Below are 20,248 nucleotides of genomic sequence, written 5' to 3' on the forward strand. Positions count from 1 at the left end.
TAGATTTGAATAAAGAGAATTATGAAGACAATGCATAAATTAGCTGAAGCAGATTCAGAAAATAGGCATGACTGTATTGAATTTTTCTTTTGTCATAAACATTTCACTGTATTAGTGTGAATTTGTTACCACTTAAGATGGCACTTTGGTATAAAGGTACTGAGGTACAAAACAGGAAAAATAACAAGAATAAAGTTTAAGAAGTTAAACATTAAAGTCCTTCTAACTAAACAGTGGAAAACCAAAGTAACAGTTCAAAGAAACAAAACACACAGAATCAAGTTCAATACCACAGTCCATAAGTGTTTGCCCATGCTGGGCTCACAATTTTCACACTTGCCACTGCTATGACCCTGGGCTGCCTGCTCCTGCTCTTGCTGCTGATTCCTGGAGGCTGCCTACACCTCTCGTCACCAGCTGCCTTGGCCTGCCTATCCCAATCTTGCCGCCAACTACCTGGGCTACCTGCTCCCACGTTCCTGCTGGAGTCCCACTCGGCCACCTCTGTGCTTCCAAGCTCTGGACTTTGAACAAGTTGCAATGTCATTGACTGCCAAGAGTTATGCTTGGGCACACCAGCCATTTTGTGCTCCTTCCAGAAAGTAAGTGGAGAAAAGGAAAGCTTTAAAAAAAAACTTGGAAAGAAAATAGCAAGGAAAAAAGAAATAAAAACTGTCAGAGTGGATGAACTCTGGTTCAGAAGCCTTCCTCTGCCGTTGTCTTAAAGTTTATATATTCTTTAATATATAGTCTTGAAAGAACTGTTGCTCTAAGACATGCAATTATGCATTCCTTCAAGGTGCAAAAACTCAAAAGGTCAGTCAACTGTGGCTAACAAAGGATGTTCAGGATTAGATAAAATTAAATCGAAAGGCTTACAACATTGCTTGAAATAACATTGAGGATCGAGAGATTTATATAAAATACAAAGCAGGACTAGGAAAAAAAAGGGAGAATAGAATATGAATGTAATCTGCAAAAAATATATGAAAATATTGTAAAAGCTTCATCAGTAGGTAAAGAAGAAATATTTTGCTAAAAGAAAACTCTGCCAAGGACCTGCAAATCCTGGGCCTCCTCCACCGCCAAATCCTAGCCACCCGCTGCCTGGAGGAAGAACACTTCATCTTCAGCCTTGCATCCCTTCAAATCAACATCGACTTCACTAGTTTCCAAATCTCCTACCTCCCACCTGATCCCAGATCCAACCTTCAAACTCGGCTCCACTCTTGACCTGTCCTACCTATCCATCTTCCATCCAACCTATCACCTTCACCACAACCTTCATCTACTTATTGTCTTCCAACCTACCTTGACTCCTAGCCCCACCCCACTTCTATTTATCTCTCAGCCCACTTGATTCTCTTCCCCCCCCCCAACACACACACACACATTCCTGATGAAGAGCCCAAAATGTCGATTCTCCTGCTCTTGGATGCTGCCTGATGTGGTGTGCTTTTCCAGCACCAAACTTTTGACACTAAACAAATATGGGTCTATTAAAAGCACAGTCAGGAGAATTTATAAGGGGAAGAGAAATAACAAATTCAATGACTTCTTTGTCTGTTTTCACACAGGAAGAAATCTGATAAGACGTTTCCTCTTTGGGGAATCTGGGAATCCCCAGATGGCACAGTTTAAAAATAAGTGATATTCCACATAAGTCGCAAATGAGAAATTATTCTACTTGGAGTGCTATGAACCTTTGGAATTCTCCATCACAAAAAGGGCAGACGAGGCTCATTCTTTGAATATGTTTCAGGTAGAGATTGATATATTGAATCTGTGTTGCAGAAGGTTATGGGCATGGGGTGAGTTAAATAAATGGAAGTGTTTGATTAGCCATGATCATACTGAGTGGTGAGGCAGGCCCAACAGACTGAATGGTCTACTTCTGTTAGCACGTTCCTCCCAACTTGGATCCAAAATTCATCAACGGGAAACTAAGTGTTGAACTGTTGTTTTTCAGATTGGAGGAACGTTTATAGTGGGGTTCTCTTGCAGCCAGTGCCTGGATAACTGATCTCCCTGATATTCATGATCAGGACCTTGCTATATAGGGCACAATTTCAAACCCTGTTGGTAAAATACTTGAATGTATTGTGAGCTGTAAAGAGAATACTGAACTTCAAAGAACAGAGACATTATGGTGGAATTGGTCGGCAAGTAACAGATGGCATTTACTACAGTGAATTGTGAACTAATTTGTTTTGATTGGAAGAATGTTGACCATATAAAATTTTTGGGACAATTCTAAAGTGAGTGGAGGAGCAGAGAGAGCTAGTTGGACAGGTGTACAAATCCATTAAAGGTTACGAAACAGGTTGGTAAAGTGGTTAATAAAGTATAGGACATCCTCGGCTTTATGAAAAGCATCACAGGGTACAAAACCAAGATTCTGCTAATCATGTGGTAAAACACTGGTTCGGCCTCAACTGAAGTACTACGTTAAGTCCTGGGCACCAAACTTTAGAAAGGGTATGTCACAGTATTAGACAGAGTGTACAAAACATTTACAGAAATGGTTCTGGGATGAAAAATTCGAGACGAAGGAGAGGAGATTTGATGTCTGTATTCAAAATCATGATCACTGTAGATGAAATAGATCGAGATAAACTATTCCCACCAGTGGAAGGATCAAGTTCTAGATAGCCTAAATTTAAAGTAATTGGCAAAATATGTAAAAGCTACATGAGGAAAAACTTCCATGTGCCAAGTCATTATGATTCAGAATAGACTGGTTGAGTGTGGCAGAAGCAGGTCCAAACTATATTCGAGGGAATTGGATTATTATGTAAAAAGGAAGAATGTGTAAGGTTGTAGTGAGAAGGCAGGTAAGTGGCATTTAGATGTTTCTTATCTAAGAGAGTGGTGCAGATAGAATCGGCCAAATAGCTGCCTCCTACACTATAACATTTTAGATTTCACAAGGATCAGTGCTTGGATCCCAACTGTTTACAGTCCATTTCAAATACTTAAAGCAGACATTTAAATGTAACATACCCAACTTTACTTGTGATACAGTGTTATCTGTGGGTTCTTGTGCTACAGTGGTACCGTCCCTATCTCCGAGTCAGAAGACTCAAAGTTCAAATTCCACACACTCCAGAGAAACGTAAAAACATCTTGAATAGAAAATATCTATAAAAGGTTAGCTGCAAAATTAGATTGAGGAGAACACAAAGACAGTTTAAATGAGTAAGCAGTTGAACACAGCAGATGGAGAATAATTGCAGAAAAATGTGAAGCTGTCTAGGAAAAATAGAAGAACAGACTTCTTTTAAATTGTAAGGAAATGAAAAGTATCATGCAGAGGGACCTGGGCATCTTTCAACATGTATAAAATGATATTACTGTGCAAATACAAAGCAATTAATAGAGAAACAATATGTTGGTCTTTTATCACAAAAGGATTAGGATATGAAAAGAAAGAAGTGGCAATTGTAAAGGGATGGTACAATGACATTTGGAGTACTGCAAATATATTTGGTTTCTTCACCCAGGAAAGAACATAATTGCCCCAAAGAAGGGCAATAAATGTTCACCAGAGGATCTCTGGGATGAGGTTTGTTCTCTTCATTCATTTATTTTGGATTTCCAAGAACGTGAAATGGCCTTATTGAAACAACAATCTTAAAGGATTTGATAGGATCATATAGGAAAGATGTTTCCTCCTCTGGGAAATCTAGAACTAGGAAACACAGTCTCAGAAAAGGGGGACAGCCATTTAGGACTGTGAGGAGCTGAATTTCGTCCACTCAAAAGTTTGTGAACTTTTGGAATTATTTATTTCAGAGAAGTATGGATTATTGATCGAATATATTCAAATCAGATACTGACTGACAGATTTTTGGACACAAAGGGAATCCAGGGATAAAGGGCGAGTGAAGGAAAACGTAGCTGAGCTTAAAGGTAGATGATAATCCATGATTTTACTGAATACCACAGCATTATGTTTGTCAGTTCGGATAAACAATGTACACTTAATTGTTAACTTCTCCTTTTGTGCTTTGCATTTTCAGTTATCCTTGCACACATTCTTCCAGTAATATAGTGTGGCATACATAAGGAAAGAACCTGAAAATGAACTCAGAGTGAATGAGAAATGACATACATGGAAGAGTGAGAAGGAGAGACATAATTCAAGTGAAAAAACAGCAAATATGATGCAGGAAGAGAGTTTTCTTTTTCAAATTTTGCCTTGAATAATGCCAAAGATAAACTGTAGAAAAAAAATGACCTAAATCCAAACTGTAAGTCTTAGACTTACTTGGAATTAAGCTTTTTACAATGAGGGTTTCAGCACAGGCTTCCATTTATACTTAGGAAGCATGAAGCATCCCGTAAAGCTAGTTGACATATCATTAATATACTCAAACCGCTCTGAAGTACTCACATTGAAACAGTCATATCGGTAGAGTTGGCATTGTTCTAAACGACCATAGGCTGCTCTCATTAGAGGGAAACTGGTAGTGGTTTAGTCTGAGAATCACCAACTGTCAGGTGCGGGGACAGATTGAGAAGGTAAGTCCTTCATGGTAACTTCAGCCAGTGCAGAAGTTGAGCCTACTCTGTAGGGATCGCTCTGCATTGCAAACCAGCTGTTCTAGCCAACTGAGCTAACGTATCCCCTGTTGCATAGGTAATAATTCTGAAAGAGATAATGTTGAAGTTGCATTTGCTCCACCCAACCTGATGACATCACAGCCTTTAGTATTGCATGATATTTTGATGGAGACTTCAGGATACATGTATGTCACATATAGTTAATATAGTGTATTGAAAGTGTACTGTGATATTAAGATGGAATATTATCTGGCAGTTCTAAATTAAAAAGCATTTGGCTTTCAATACAACTTTTTGGTTTTTTTTAATTTTCAGCAGTGAGACACAACATGGACCAAGTTGAAAGCAGAGTCTACAAAATGTGAAATTTTTCATTTTTAAATTTTTAATTTCGATTACCTTTTCTTCAACAGAATAACTCCATACAAATAAAAGAAAAACATTTTCTGAAAATCAAAAAATTTGTTCAGCTCCCTAAATGCTTTGTGTGTCGTCCTTGGGCTAGGAGTTTTCCTGTCACTTTGCTTGTCAAATCCACAGTTGTAAATGCAAGAGATTTACCTTCCTTTAGCACCTTAGCAGTTATGATAACATCCTCTCCCAATTTAGCTGCATTCATGTATCTAAAAAGAGTAAAGTACAAGTCACACAATAATACATTTCCAGCTATCAAGAAAACTAAAATAGTTATTGGATATTAATGTTAATTTTAAAAAAGTTAAAAATAAATCCTTTTGTACAATTTTGTCCAACATTAATCCCCACTCTTGCTCTTTTCTAGATGGTAAACCAGTGTAATCTTACTAGGAAATATCTGAAACAAGGCTGCATGTTTGTGTTTGCTTGATCCACCTGTTTCACCTGATCATCATGAAAGTGGCAATACCACACACAATAGTAGGTGGATTAAAAGGGTTGCTTTTCAGACTGGAGGCCTGAGACCAGCAGTGGGCCACAAGGATTGGTGCGGGCTCCACTGCTTTTTGTCATTTATGTAAATGATTTGGAAGTGAATTTAGGGAATATGGTTGATAGGTTTGCAGATGACACCAAAATTGGAGGTGTAGTGGACAGCAAAGGTTGAATCAGTACAATAGGACCTTGATTAGATGGGCAAATAGGCTGAGGAGTGGCAGATGTTGTTTAAATTAGGTAATTATGAGGTGGTGCATTTGGTAAGGCAAATCAGAACAGGACTTATACGTTTAATTGTAAGGTCCTGGAGAGTGTTGCTTAACAAGGAGACCTAGGGGGTACAGGTACATAGTTCTTTGAAAGTGATGTCATATTTAGACAGGGTAGTGAAGGCGGCGTTTGGTATGCTTGCCTTTATTGGTCAGTGCATTGAGTACAGGAATGGGGAGGTTGTGTTGTGGCTGTAAAAAATATTGGTTAGGCCACTATTGGAACACTGCATGCATTGTTGGTCTCCCTGCTATAGCAAGGATGTTGTGAAAGTTGAAAGCGTTCAGAAAAGATTTACAAGGATGTTGCCAGGATAAGAGAGTTTGACCTATAGGGAGAGGCTGAATAGACTGGGGCTATTTTCCCTGGAGCATAGGAGGTTGAGGGATAACCATATGGAAGTTTATAACATCATGAAGGGCATGAATAGGGTGAATAGCCAAGGTCTTTTCCCCAGAGTGGGGGAGTCCAAAACTAGAGGGCATAGGTTTAAGGTGATAGGGGAAAGGTTTAAAAGGGACCCAGGGGCAACGTTTTCAAGAGGGTGGTGCGAGTATGAAATGTGCTGCTGCAATTATAACATTTTAAAGGCATCTGGATGGGTACATGAATAGGATTAGAGGGATGTAAGTCAATTATTGGCAAATGGGACTGGATTGATTTAGGATATCTGGTCGGCATGGATAAGTTGGATTGAAGGGTCTGTTCCCATGCTGTGCATCTCCCTGACTCTATAATTGGTTATACCCATGATTCTCACCCATTGTGCATTTCACCTTAATCTCAAACCTTAAGAAGGTGGGTTCAAGTCCTACTGCAAAGACTTCAGGACATTATCTAAGCTGACGTGCTCAATACAAGACAAGGAATATTACCGTCAGTTTTTGAATGAAACATTCAACCAAAGCCCCATTTGCCCATTCAAATGTATATGATAGATCCCAGGCTGCTATAAGGCAGGCAAGTCATTGAAGAGTGTTTGGCCAGACAAATGCTATCACTCAATCAGCAATATATTTAACCATCTCATTGCTATTTGTGGAAAATTGTTGTGTGCAAATTGGCTGCTGGTTTTATTACATTAAATTAGTGTTGGGATTAATTAGAGAGCTCTTCTAAGACCCCTGAAAAAAGTATCAATTGACTTTCTCTTCCTTCTATGTAATGTGACCACTGTCTTTTTAAAGGTTTAATCATGAGTAATGAATAAACATACATTTTTAAATGTCCTTGCATCATTAATATATTTTACATTTGTTAAAAATCCTGTATTTAAAATGGGGGTTAGTTAACTCCAGTGGTTAAAATGTGGTGCAGAGTAATGCCCTTGGCATAGTAAGTGGTCATTAATCGAGATCCACCTGCCTATTTTGCACCATGTAGAATGGTATCCTTCAGGCAATATACTTAATTCTCCGTCTACGTCTAGCAGAGATTGATCCCTACAATCCCTCATGGACAATGCCTATATAAATTACTGCCACAGAATTTACTTGCTGTGCAACAAGGCTTCAATACTGCTACTATATTATCAATACAGCTAAATTACCAAGTTTTGAAAATTGCACTCACGTTATATTCATGTCTACACTAACTCCTGGTAGCGCTCGCTCTGTATTAAGTAAGGCTGTTGTTGATACTACATCTACAAGAGTTGCAGTTAGCCCTCCGTGCAGTGTGCCTGCTCGGTTCACATGTTCCTGTTCCACCTTCATTTCGCAAACTATTTTCCCAGGACAAGCTGAAACCACAGTCATCTAGAAAACACACAATCGTAGTTTCATTAAAATTAGTTAATTTGTTAAACAAGAAGTATTATTCGTTAGGGATTTTGACCTTCTCAGATGGTCACTAAAGATCCTTTAGCATTATTTGAACAATCTCTGAGAGACCTTGCTGTGCATAAATTGACTGTCTTGTGTCCAACAAGACAATAACTACACTTCAAAGCTACTTCATTGGTTATAAGTTAATTGAAAGACAATAAAGAAGTGTGTTTTTCTTTATCTCACTGAAAGACAGATATACAGTAAGTATGATACTTTAAGTCATGTTCTTTCTCTGGAAATGACCTAAGAATGTAATGTCAATAACAATTTATGTTTATACAGTTCCTTTTAACATATTAAAATACCCAGGGCATTTAATGGGAGAATTATAAAATTGAACCACAAAAGAGATGCAAGCTCTTTAAAAGGAGGTAGATTTTATGGTGTGTCTTAAAGGAGAAGAGAGAGATATAGAGTGGTGGCATGGTTTAGGGAGGTAATTCCAAACCTTTGGACATTGGTAGCTGAAACCACAACCAGCATTGATGGAATGATTATGATCAGGAATGCTGAAGAAGCCAGAATTAGAGAAGCACTGATATCTTGGAAGGTTGTGAGGCTGGAGGAGATTATAAAGCATACATAGTAGTGAGGCCATGGAAGAATTTGAAAACAAGGATGAGAATTGTGAAATCAAGGCATTGCTTAACCAGGAGCCAATATACATCAGCATGTATGGAGTGATGGCTCATCGGGACCTGGTGCAAGTTAGGATGGCAACATTTTGGATGAGCTTTCAGAAATAGATGGTAAAACTTTGAATAATCACAAGTCACCCTGAATTCCAGATGGAGTTATAAATCAAAGGGACGAGATTTGTACAATTTTAAAAGTTCAACAGTGATTTGAAGCTTAACTTATAACCTTCAGTTTTTTTTTACAATTTATGGTTTTGGTTTTATGTCTAGGTTTCTTTGGCTTGTTTACGCATCCAGTTTTAGGACTTCATTTATTCCAATGCTGATGGCTATTAATAATGTTACCTTTTAAACAAGATCCATTAATCAGTAAAAGGTGACACCCCCATATGCAGGAGTGATTTTGCCATTAAGACAGTATCTGGTTTCAGAATCTCCACAATGCAGTGGCCAACACAGCAAACTGCATCAACAGACATTATTCCAAAGCACCAACAAGAGACAAGTTTGTCCTTCCAGAATTGTTTTGTTCAACGATCCAAAAAAGTGCTCATCCAACTGAATCAAAGACCTATGGTTGTAATCCTATTAGCTCTTGCAGATGGAAAGATACCAATCAATGTACAAATGCAGCAACTTCATGAATCCCATGGGAAAGTAAGGAAAGATGTCATTTTTCAAACACCCAATGGTGGTATAGCACAAATTTTCCAGCAACTTATTCACAATCCTTCTCTGCTACAAATCCAATTTTCACATAAATATTGCCATGTAACATGAGTTTTCAGCCAATTTCAGCTGATAGGTGGTATATGTTTTGGGTTGCACCTGAACTGGAGGGGTACCAATATCCTGGAAGGGAGGTTTGATAGTGCCACTCAGGAGGGAAACTAGTGCGGCAGGGAGTGGGAACCAAAGCAACAGGTATACAAATTGGGGAAGAGCTTGAGACTAAGGCAAATATAGCCAAGAGGAAGAGCAGTCAGGGAGAGGTTGCTGAGCTCATTGGAACTGGAGGCTTGGACTGTAATTACTTCAATGCAAGAAGTATAACAGGTAAGATGTATGGACTTTGAACCTGGATTAATGCATGTAATTATGATGTTGTTGTTATCATGGAAACCTGGATGAAAGAGGGACAAGATTGGCAGCTAAACGTTCCAGGATATCAATGTTTTAGACAAGACAGGGGAGGAAGCAAAAGAGGTGAGGGAGTTGCATTACTTGTTAGGGAGCATATCACAGCTGTATTGAGGGTGTACACCCTGACGAGATCTTGCAGTGAGGCATTACAGGTAAAACTCAGGAATAGGAAGGGTGCAATCACACTCCTGGGATTACAGTTGACACTTCCAGTAGGAGCTAAAGGAAGACATATGTAGTCAGATTCTGGAAAGATGTGCCTGGATTTGGTCTAAATATCCAATTCCCTCTGCCAATAGTCAAGCCTCCAATCATCCCAGTGTGGCTTCAGCCTCCCTCATGGACAGTGCCAGTTTCAATTCCTCCACCATCTGCTTCATCTCGGCCAGGCGCCTTTCAACCTCATCTGTCATGACTTGATGCTTGAACTGTGGAAATCTGGCCACTACATCAGAAATGTAATGTTAGATTTGAACTCACAGAAGGCCCCAAAGAACACGAAGCTACCCTCGTTATTTCAGGCCATTGCAAATATGAAAGGATTGTGGCTAAATGGGGAAGTATTACATGGATGGGACCTTTCTGGTTTACACTGGGTTGAGGAATTCTTTGTTCTGGATTAGTGGTGCTGGAAGAGCACAGCAGTTCAGGCAGCATCCAACGAGCAGCGAAATCAACGTTTCGGGCAAAAGCCCTTCATCAGGAATAAAGGCAGTGAGCCTGAAGCATGGAGAGATAAGCTAGAGGAGGGTGGAGGTGGGGGTGGGGAGAGAGTAGCATAGAGTACAATGGGTGAGTGGGGGAGAAGATGAAGGTGATAGGTCAAGGAGGAGAGGGTGGAGTGGATAGGTGGAAAAGGAGATAGAGGCAGGTCGGACAAGTCAAGGAGACGGTGCTGAGCTGGAAGTTTGAAACTAGGATGAGGTGGGGGAAGGGGAAATGAGGAAGCTGTTGAAGTCCACATTGATACCCTGGGGTTGAAGTGTTCCGAGGCGGAAGATGAGGCGTTCTTCCTCCAGGCGTCTGGTGGTGAGGGAGCGGCGGTGAAGGAGGCCCAGGACCTCCATGTCCTCGGCAGAGTGGGAAGGGCAGTTGAAATGTTGGGCCACGGGGCAGTTTGGTTGATTGGCGCGGGTGTCTCGGAGATGTTCCCTAAAGCGCTCTGCTAGGAGACGCCCAGTCTCCCCAATGTAGAGACCACCGCATCGGGAGCAATGGATACAATATTGGTGGATGTGCAGGTAAAACTTTGATGGATGTGGAAGGCTCCTTAAGGGCCTTGGATGGAGGTGAGGGAGGTGGTGTGGGCACAGGTTTTGCAATTCATGCGGTGGCAGGGGAAGGTGGGTTGTATGGGGGCGTGGACCTGACCAGGAAGTCACGGAGGGAACGGTCTTTGCGGAAGGGGGAAAGGGGTGGGAAGGGAAATATATCCCTGGTGGTGGGGTCTGTTTGGAGGTGGCGGAAATGTCGGCGGATGATTTGGTTTATGCGAAGGTTGGTAGGGTGGAAGGTGAGCACCAGGGGCGTTCTGTCCTTGTTACAGTTGGAGGGGTGGGGTCTGAGGGTGGAGGTACAGGATGTGGATAAGATGCATCGGAGGGCATCTTGAACCATGTGGGAAGGGAAATTGCAGTCTCTAAAGAAGGAGGCCATCTGGTGTGTTCTGTGGTGGAACTGGTCCTCCTGGGAGCAGATACGGCAGAGGCGGAGGAGGAATTGAGAATACGGGATGGCATTTTTGCAGGAGGTAGGGTGGGAAGAGGTGTAATCCAGGTAGCTGTGGGACTCAGTGGGTTTGTAAAAAATGTCAGTGTCAAGTTGGTCGTCACTAATGGAGATGGAGAGATCCAGGAAGGGGAGCGAGGTGTCAGAGATGGTCCAGGTAAATTTAAGGTCAGGGTGGAATGTGTTGGTGAAGTTGATGAATTGCTCTTCATCCCCCTCCGTCCACGCATCAATGAATTTAATACACGCCGTGACATCGAACACTTCTTCCGTTGCCTCCGCCTCCGAGCTTACTTTCACAATCAGGACTCCCGCCCACCTTCCGAGGACCCCTTCGCCCACCTCCAACACACTGCATCCACCTGGACACCCCGCGCTGGCCTATTCCCTGCCCTCGACCTCTTCATTTCCAACTGCCGCCGGGACATTAACCATCTCAACCTGTCGTCCCCCCTCCCCCACTCCAACCTCTCATCCGCACAACGCGCAGCCCTCCAATCCCTCTGCTCCAATCCCAACCTCACCATCAAGCCAGCGGATAAAGGGGGCGCAGTGGTAGTCTGGCACACTGACCTCTACACCGCTGAAGCCAAACGCCAACTCGAGGATACCTCTTCCTACTGCCCCCTCGACCATGACCCCACCCCCCATCACCAAACCATCATCTCCCAGACCATACAGAACCTCATCACCTCAGGAGATCTCCCACCCACAGCTTCCAACCTCATAGTCCGGGAACCCCGCACTGCCCGGTTCTATCTCCTTCCCAAGATCCACAAGCCTGACCACCCTGGCCGACCCATTGTCTCAGCATGCTCCTGCCCCACTGAACTCATCTCTACCTAACTCGACACTGTCCTATCCCCCCTCGTCCAGAAACTCCCCACATACGTTCGAGACACCACCCACTCCCTCCACCTCCTCCAAGACTTCCATTTCCCCAGTCCCCAACGCCTCATCTTCACCATGGATATCCAAACCCTCTACACCTCCATCCGCCATGACCACGGCCTCCAAGCCCTCCGTTTTTACCTCTCCAGACGTCCCCAACAGTACCCTTCCACTGACACTCTCATTCGTTTGGCCGAACTGGTCCTCACCCTTAACAATTTCTCCTTTGAATCCTCCCACTTCCTCCAGACCAAAGGTGTAGCCATGGGCACACATATGGGCCCCAGCTATGCCTGTCTCTTTGTTGGCTATGTAGAACAGTTGATCTTCCGTAATTACACCGGCACCACTCCCCACCTCTTCCTCCGCTACATTGATGACTGCATTGGCGCCACCTCGTGCTCCGAGGAGGTTGAGCAATTCATCAACTTCACCAACACATTCCACCCTGACCTTAAATTTACCTGGACCATCTCTGACACCTCGCTCCCCTTCCTGGATCTCTCCATCTCCATTAGTGACGACCGACTTGACACTGACATTTTTTACAAACCCACCGACTCCCACAGCTACCTGGATTACGCCTCTTCCCACCCTACCTCTTGCAAAAATGCCATCCCGTATTCCCAATTTCTCCGCCTCCGCCGTATCTGCTCCCAGTTCCACCATAGAACACACCAGATGGCCTCCTTCTTTAGAGACCGCAATTTCCCTTCCCACATGGTTAAAGATGCCCTCCAAAGCATCTCGTCCACATCCCACACCTCCGCCCTCAGACCCCACCCCTCCAACTGTAACAAGGACAGAACGCCCCTGGTGCTCACCTTCCACCCTACAAACCTTCGCATCAACCAAATCATCCGCCGACATTTCCGCCACCTCCAAAAAGACCCCACCACCAGGGATATATTTCCCTCCCCACCCCTTTCCGCCTTCCGCAAAGACTGTTCCCTCCGTGACTACCTGGTCAGGTCCACACCCCCCTACGACCCACCCTCCCATCCTGGCATTTTCCCCTGCCACCGCAGGAACTATAAAACCTGTGCCCACACCTCCTCCCTTACCTCTATCCAAGGCCCTAAAGGAGCCTTCCACATCCATCAAAGTTTTACCTGCACATCCACTAATATCATTTATTGTATCCGTTGCTCCCGATGTGGTCTCCTCTACATTGGGGAAACTGGGCGCCTCCTAGCAGAGCGCTTTAGGGAACATCTCCGAGACACCCGCGCCAATCAACCAAACAGCCCCGTGGCCCAACATTTCAACTCCTCCTCCCACTCTGCCGAGGATATGGAGGTCCTGGGCCTCCTTCACCGCCGCTCCCTCACCACCAGACGCCTGGAGGAAGAACGCCTCATCTTCCACCTCGGAACACTTCAACTCCAAGGCATCAATGTGGACTTCAACAGCTTCCTCATTTCCCCTTCCCCCACCTCATCCTTATTTTAAACTTCCAGCTCAGCCCTGTCTCCTTGACTTGTCTGACCTGCCTATCTCCTTTTCCACCTATCCACTCCACCCTCTCCTCCTTGACCTATCACCTTCATCTCCTTCCCCACTCACCCATTGTATTCTATGCTACTCTCTCTCCACCCCCACCCTCCTCTAGCTTATCGCTCCACGCTTCAGGCTCACTGCCTTTATTCCTGCTGAAGAGCTTTTGCCCGAAACGTCGATTTCGCTGCTCCTTGGATGCTGCCTGAACTGCTGTGCTCTTCCAGAATCTGGTTTCCAGCATCTGCAGTCATTGTTTTTAACCACCCTGAGGAATTCTTTGACTGCTCCTTCCTCCCGTTAGTTCTCCTTCCCTCAAATATCTGCTTTTCTTCTCCAGAGGATTTATTTAAACTGCTCTGCCCAGCCATTGCCACCTGCTGTTGGAATTTCCATTATACTGTATACTCATTCATTTTTATGTCCCTACGCTGTGGCTGCTCAAAGTCAATTCTGATAAAAGGTTACAGATCTGAAAGACCAACTCTGCTTTTCTCTCTGCATTTCATTTTTTTTTTGTTCTTATTTTTATTGCTATTCAAACCTAGTGACCTTGCAGCCACCAGGAAGAGATTCCTGTTCCCAAAGGTAAAAGGTCATTATGTTCCCTAATGCATAAACATTGCGATAGCTTTTAAAAGTGATGTTTGCACTACCTTTCAGTGCTGGGGAACAGGTTTTTATTAAATACCCCACCGCATAAAAAACAGACCGTGAACGTAAAGAAACTGCATCCGTGTAAATGTTTCAGACATTATGTAGTAAAACCTTGATCATTTCTCCCCAAATCCTGTCAATGCAGACTGCTCGCAACTCCAACAATTTTCGATCAAACAGTGTGAGGGGGGGGGGGGGAGGACTAAATCGTGGCGTCCTGGGTCAGATCTTTATAGATAGGGTTAGGTGAGGGCGATTACTGTTCGCTTACAAAATACCCCAGCTCAGACTCTTGCTTTGACAGACTCCCAAGGCTGTCAAGTAGATAACTACCTTATTCAAAACCCGATCGAAGCCACTTCCTCCGGTCAAACCCTGGACGACCTGCCTTAGAGTGTTCAAGGACGAGGCCGTCATGGTTTCAAACCTCTTCCCAGTTGAAGTGACAGCTTCACTGAGCAAAGGGAAGTGTTACAGCGAGGCCTTTATTGACAGCAGCTGGTTGAGCAGCTCCTCCCCTCCATCCAATCTCACACAGCACCAGCACCAAAACCTTCCTCAGCTCATGATGGGCTTGAGTACTCCCTCTGCTCACATTTCGGTCCTTGCTGCACTTTCGTTTTTGGACTTTCACAGATTCTCTCGCTTTACACAGATTCCAAAGCCATTTTTAAATCTTGCATATTAATTTAAATATATCCATTTCTATTTTTAAAAAAGAGTAACAGTTTTCTTGTCCCATAAAATTTTTGAATCGTCTGTTTTGTATTGCTACCTGCAATTTCACCAGTCACCAGAGAAACGTAAATAGAAACCCTATTGTCCTCATTTTTCCAGACAATCCCCCACTGAGATGGATGTGAGTGCCCTATTCATGAACCTCATTACAATAAATGCGCTAACCCAGTGCTTCCTAAACGTTTTACCATTGTTGCCTCATTTCAAGGATTGAAAATAGATAAGCCTTGGGAGGGCCAGGTAGTGAGAGGGGAATGAGAAGACACAGGAGGGCAGGCAGAGAAGACTTCAGCCATTCCCACATGGGTCCCATTCCTCACTTTGGGAAGTACTGCCCTAACTGATCCACATGGGCGCAAGTCGGGAGATATGTGACTTTCAACTGGCCTGGGGTGATTTAATAAAGAGGGTAGAGTGTGTTCCAATGGGTGATCAGGGTGTTGAACTCCTGTTTTTGAGTAGTAGAAAGGGCAGACTCAACCAGGGGCTTTATCATATGTAGAGGTAGTACTCAGTTAACACAGCTCAACATCCGTAGCCCAACCTCCATTGATTTCCCGACAGTCCATAGATTGTGTACAATTTTCCTGTGAAGTTTGGTCAAAGAAAGAATCTTGTTGACTCTTAATTTCACCCTGAAAGATCTAACAAGCCATTCAGTTGTACCAAACTAACTACAGAAAAGTCTTAAAAAGGAATAAAATAAAAGAAACATAATACAAAATAAAAAACTGCAGATGCTGGAAATCTGAAACAAAAATAGAAATTATTGGAGAGGGTCACTGGACTCAAATGGAAAGAAACACCAGGCATTGACCGAAGCACTGGAAGTGACAGGAATGGACAACCCAGTAGCCACTGCAAAGTCCTCCTCAACAACATTTGGAGCTTGTGCCATAACTGGGAGAGCTATCCCACAGGCTGGTTCTGGCAGCATCCTAACATAGACATATGTACCAAATCATAACTTACAGCCCAGGTTCAGGCATCTCCTTCACCACCTCTGAGTAGGTCATGTGCTACTGGCAAGACAAACCAACATGTATGGCTGCATAGTGAGTTTCCTTGGGAGTCCACAACATGGCTTCTAGATCCTATGAAGTAGAAATGGAAACATGGGAGCAATATTTAGTCCAATTCAGTCTCTTGAACCTGCTCTGCCATTCTAGATCATGGTAGATCATTCAACTCAGTAGGCGAACGTGAGGACTGCAGATGCTGGAGATCAAAGTCAAGATTAGAGTGGTGCTCAAAAAGCACAGCAGATCAGACAGCACTTGAGGAGCAGGAAAATTGATGTCTCGGGCAAAAGCCCATTCCTGATGAAGGGCTTTTGCCCAAGAAATAGATTTTCCTGCACCTCAAATGCTGCCTGACCAGCTGTGCTTTTCCAGCATCACTCTGATCTTGACTCACTCAACTCAGTATCCTGCTTAGTCTACTGTTTAGTCCAGCGAAATATCCTTTCTGCAGTCATCTTGTCAATCCTTAGAAGAATTTTGTAAATTTCAATGTAATTACTTCTCATTTTTCAGATCCCTGAAATATACACACCCAGTCTCTTCCTCATAGGAGAGGCCTGCCATCCCAGGAATTAGTCGGGTGAACTTCTATTGCACTCCAATGACAAGCATATTTCTCCTTAGGTCAGGAAAGCGATACTGCACAAGATGCTCTCGATGCAGTCTCACCAATGTTCTATGCAGTGAAAACACCAATATATTTACACCTGTATTGAAAGCTTATTATGATAAAGGCCAACATACAAGTTGGCTTTCTAGTTGTTTGTTGTACCTGCATCAGGTGGGCAAAGAAACCTCACGCTGAGTAATTTCTACTGCTGTCGCTCAGCTGATGAATCTATACTCCTTCATGGTGAATGCCACATGGAAGAATCATTGAAGATGACAAGGGCATAGGGTATATTCTAGATGTGAAACTTCAAATGTCCATCATCAAGCTTGCCTTGGTAGCAGTGGTACTGATTGAGCTGGCCATGGCCTGAGGGATTTATTTCCTAGACTGGGTCTGTGGCAGGTAGTGAGGGAACCAACCAGTAAGAAAATTGTACTTAGGAACATAGAACCATAGAATAAAGGAGCAGTATGATCATGGTTGACCATTCAGCACAGTATCCTGTTCCTGCTTTCTCTTCATACCCTTTGGTCACTTTAGCCCTAAGAAATATATTTGTCTCCTTATTAAAATTTTGACTTCCCTGTTGTAAATGCATCTATCCATGGCAGTACTGGTAGGAATGATGGCCATACAGTTTTGTGAAGACTCAGTCCCAACTTCAAACTGCCAATATTCTATAGTTACCACCATACTAAATAGGATTGATTCAGAACAGAACCAGCAATTCCAAACTGCACATCGCGAGGCACTGTGGCTCGTCAAAAGCAGCAGAACTGTTTTCAACACCAATCTGTGACTTTATGACCTGGCATATCCCCCACTCTACCATTACCATCAAGCTAGATGATCAAGTGTAGTTCAATGAGGAATGCAGGGGAGTTTCCCCTGTACCGAAAAAATGAGGTGTTTATCTACCAAAAATACATAATAGACCACTCGTGTTCCAAACAGAGGAATGACAAATTACAGGCAGAGATAAATAATCCAACAACAAAAGGATTAGATCAGAACTCTGCAGTCTTGCCACATCCATGTCAATAGTTGTTAAACAACAAACCTGGTACTGAGATTCCAAACATTCCCATCCTCAATGATGCATCAGTGTAAAAGACAAACTTGAAGCATCTTCAGCCAGAAGTTCCAAGTGGATGATTCATTTCAACCTCCTCCTGAGGTATCACAACATCACAGACACCAGTGTATAGCTATGACTCACTCAATGTACTGTCAAGAAATGTTTGAAGGCACTCGATGTTGAAAAAGCTGTGGATTCTGACAACATTTCAGCAGAGGTACTGATCACTTGACCTCCAAAACTACCCACAATGCTGACTTGTGTTTCAAGTGATTACACGACTTCAAAATATGCAGTTAATCGAGTGTGGCATCATGGAACCCTAGCAAAGTTGAAGTGAATGGGAATCGGGAGAAATCTCTCATTGTTTGGAGTCATATTTTGCACAAATGGAGATGGTTGTGGCTGTTGAAAACTGATCACCACAGCCTCAGGACATCACTGCAGATGTTTCTCATGGTAATATCTGAAGCCTAACCAGCTTAGCTGCCTCGTCAGTGACCCACTTTCAAATATCAAGTCGGAAGTGGGGATGTCTGCTGATGATTACATAACGTTCAGTGCCAGTCAGGACTCCTCAGATTCTGAAGAAGTTGATGTCAATATGCAGAAAGACCTGGAAATATTTACAGCTTGAGCTAATTAGTGGTACAGAACATTTGTATCACAAATAATCAACAATGATCATTTCCGAGAAAAAGACTCTTAACCATCTCTCATTTATATTCAATAACATTACCTTGCTGAATTTCCCCACTATCAACATTCTGGGTATTAATATTGACCTGAAATTTACAGTGGCTATAAGAGGATGGGTAGGAGGTTGGGGATTCGATAGTGATAAATTCACCTCCTGCCTCCTCGAAGTCTGTCTACCATCCACAAAGCAGCGTGTTGGAATACTCCCCATTTGCTTTCATCACTATGACCCAACAAACACTCAAGAAGTTTGACACCATACAGGCTGAAGTGGCCCACTTGATTGACACTCCATCCACCATTTTAAACATTCAGTCCCTCCACCATAATGCATTGTAACAATAGTTTTTACAAGTTGTACTACAGCCAATAGCCAAGATATTTGGAAAGTACCTTTCACACCCACTCCACTAATCAGAAACTGTTTTCCTCCTACATTTTCTACTGATAGGCTCACCAATGAGAAATAACCTTGCATTGGAAAGGGGTAAAGTGTCCATAGTCCTACTGGATAATAAGGCTGCTCTCTCTTAATAGAAGACAATTGAATACAAAAGCAGGGAGATATGCTTCAGTTATATAGTGCACTAGTTAGATCACATCTGAAGTAAAGTGTACAGTATTACAAATGCATTGGAAGCAGTTCAAAGGAGGTTTACCAGTTTAATACATGGAGTGTATGAGGAGAGGTTGGACAGGTTTTGGTTACATCTGCTAGAGTTTTGAAGAATAACAAGTAAGGTGGTGAAGGATCTTGGCAGGATGGATGTGGAGAATATGTTTCCTCTTATGGGGCAATCTAAAACTAGGGATCACTGTTGTTTACACAAATCATTCCAGAGATGAGATACTTCAGTTTGGAAGAAAGACTATATAAGGTAATATCAGGATAAAAGGAACAACAGAATATAAATAAAGTGCTCCTTATCCACTCTGTTAAGGTCCCTTATGATTTTGAAATTTTTTTATCAAATCTCCTCTTGGCCTTCTCTTTTCCAAAGAAAACACTCCCAACTTGAATAATCTTTCAAATTGTAACCATAACCTGTCCAACCTGTCCTCATAAGACAAATCATACATTCCATGTATTAAACAGGTAAACCTCCTTTGAACTGCTTCCAATGCATTTACAATGTTGTACACTTTACTCCAGACATGATCTCACAAGGGCACTATACAAATGAAGGATAACTCCCCCCCTTTGAATTTAATTGTCTTCTAATATGAGAGAGCAGCCTTATGGTCCAGTAGGACTATGGTGACTTTACCCTTTTGTCTCCAATTCCGATTTCATTTTTCATTAATGAGCCCATTAGCAGAAAATGCAGGAGGGAAACAGCTTCTGATTGGTGGAGCAGAATTGGAAGGTGCTGACTATCGGTTGTACTACAGCTTGTGGATGATAAAACTATTATTACAATGCATTGTGGTGAAGGGACTGAATGTGTACAGTAGTGGAGAGAGCATCTATCAAGTGGGCCACTTCAGCCTAGATGGTGTTAAATGTCTTCAGTGCTATTTGGGTCAGAGCGATCAAGACAATTTGGAAATATTACATCACGCTCCTGCTTTGCGGATGGTGGACAGACTTTGAGGAGACAGGAGGTGAATTACTCACCATCGAATCCCCAACCTCCTGCCTATCTTCTTATAGGTACAGTAAGTTTCAGGTCAATAGTAATGCCCAGAATGTTGATAGTGGGGAATTCAGCAAGGTAATGTTATTGGATATAAATGAAAGATGATTAACAGTCCTTTTTTGGGAAATGGTCATTGCTGATCATTTGTGATGCAAATATTATTTACCACTTATTAGCCCAAGCTGTAACATAGAACATCGAACAGCTCTATAGAACATGGCCAGTCTGACAACTGTCTTGTAAATTCTTCCTTTCAATTTTGGCAATACTTTTCTATTACCTAACATGCATCACACTTTTTCCAATTACTCCATTGCTTTTGTT

At 42.7% G+C, this 20,248-nt stretch overlaps 1 protein-coding gene and 1 long non-coding RNA gene across 2 annotated transcripts in view; both read right to left on the reverse strand.

Moving 5' to 3' along the window:
• LOC140465092 (uncharacterized) overlaps positions 1 to 20,248 on the reverse strand; it is a 959,861-nt gene that overhangs the window by 526,345 nt on the left and 413,268 nt on the right. The window lies entirely within an intron of this gene.
• LOC140465140 (acyl-coenzyme A thioesterase 13-like) lies at positions 4,931 to 14,705 on the reverse strand. Its single transcript, XM_072561002.1, has 3 exons — positions 14,468 to 14,705; positions 7,324 to 7,508; positions 4,931 to 5,189 (listed from the first exon to the last, which is right to left on the reverse strand). The coding sequence occupies exons 1-3, from the start codon at positions 14,549 to 14,551 to the stop codon at positions 5,033 to 5,035; spliced, it is 426 nt and encodes a 141-aa protein (XP_072417103.1). The 5' UTR covers positions 14,552 to 14,705; the 3' UTR covers positions 4,931 to 5,032.

This window comes from Chiloscyllium punctatum, chromosome 41 (genome assembly GCF_047496795.1).
Source record: "Chiloscyllium punctatum isolate Juve2018m chromosome 41, sChiPun1.3, whole genome shotgun sequence".
Taxonomy (NCBI): Eukaryota; Metazoa; Chordata; class Chondrichthyes; order Orectolobiformes; family Hemiscylliidae; genus Chiloscyllium; species Chiloscyllium punctatum.

Coding starts and splice junctions, on each gene's coding strand:
- LOC140465140 (XM_072561002.1), bottom strand. CDS start 14,551: ATGACGGCCTCGTCCTTGAACACTCTAAGGCAGGTCGTCCAGGGTTTG. Junction 7,509..14,467: donor TCGATCGGGTTTTGAATAAG/GTAGTTATCTAC, acceptor TGTGTTTTCTAG/ATGACTGTGGTTTCAGCTTG. Junction 5,190..7,323: donor AGTGTAGACATGAATATAAC/GTGAGTGCAATT, acceptor TACTCTTTTTAG/ATACATGAATGCAGCTAAAT.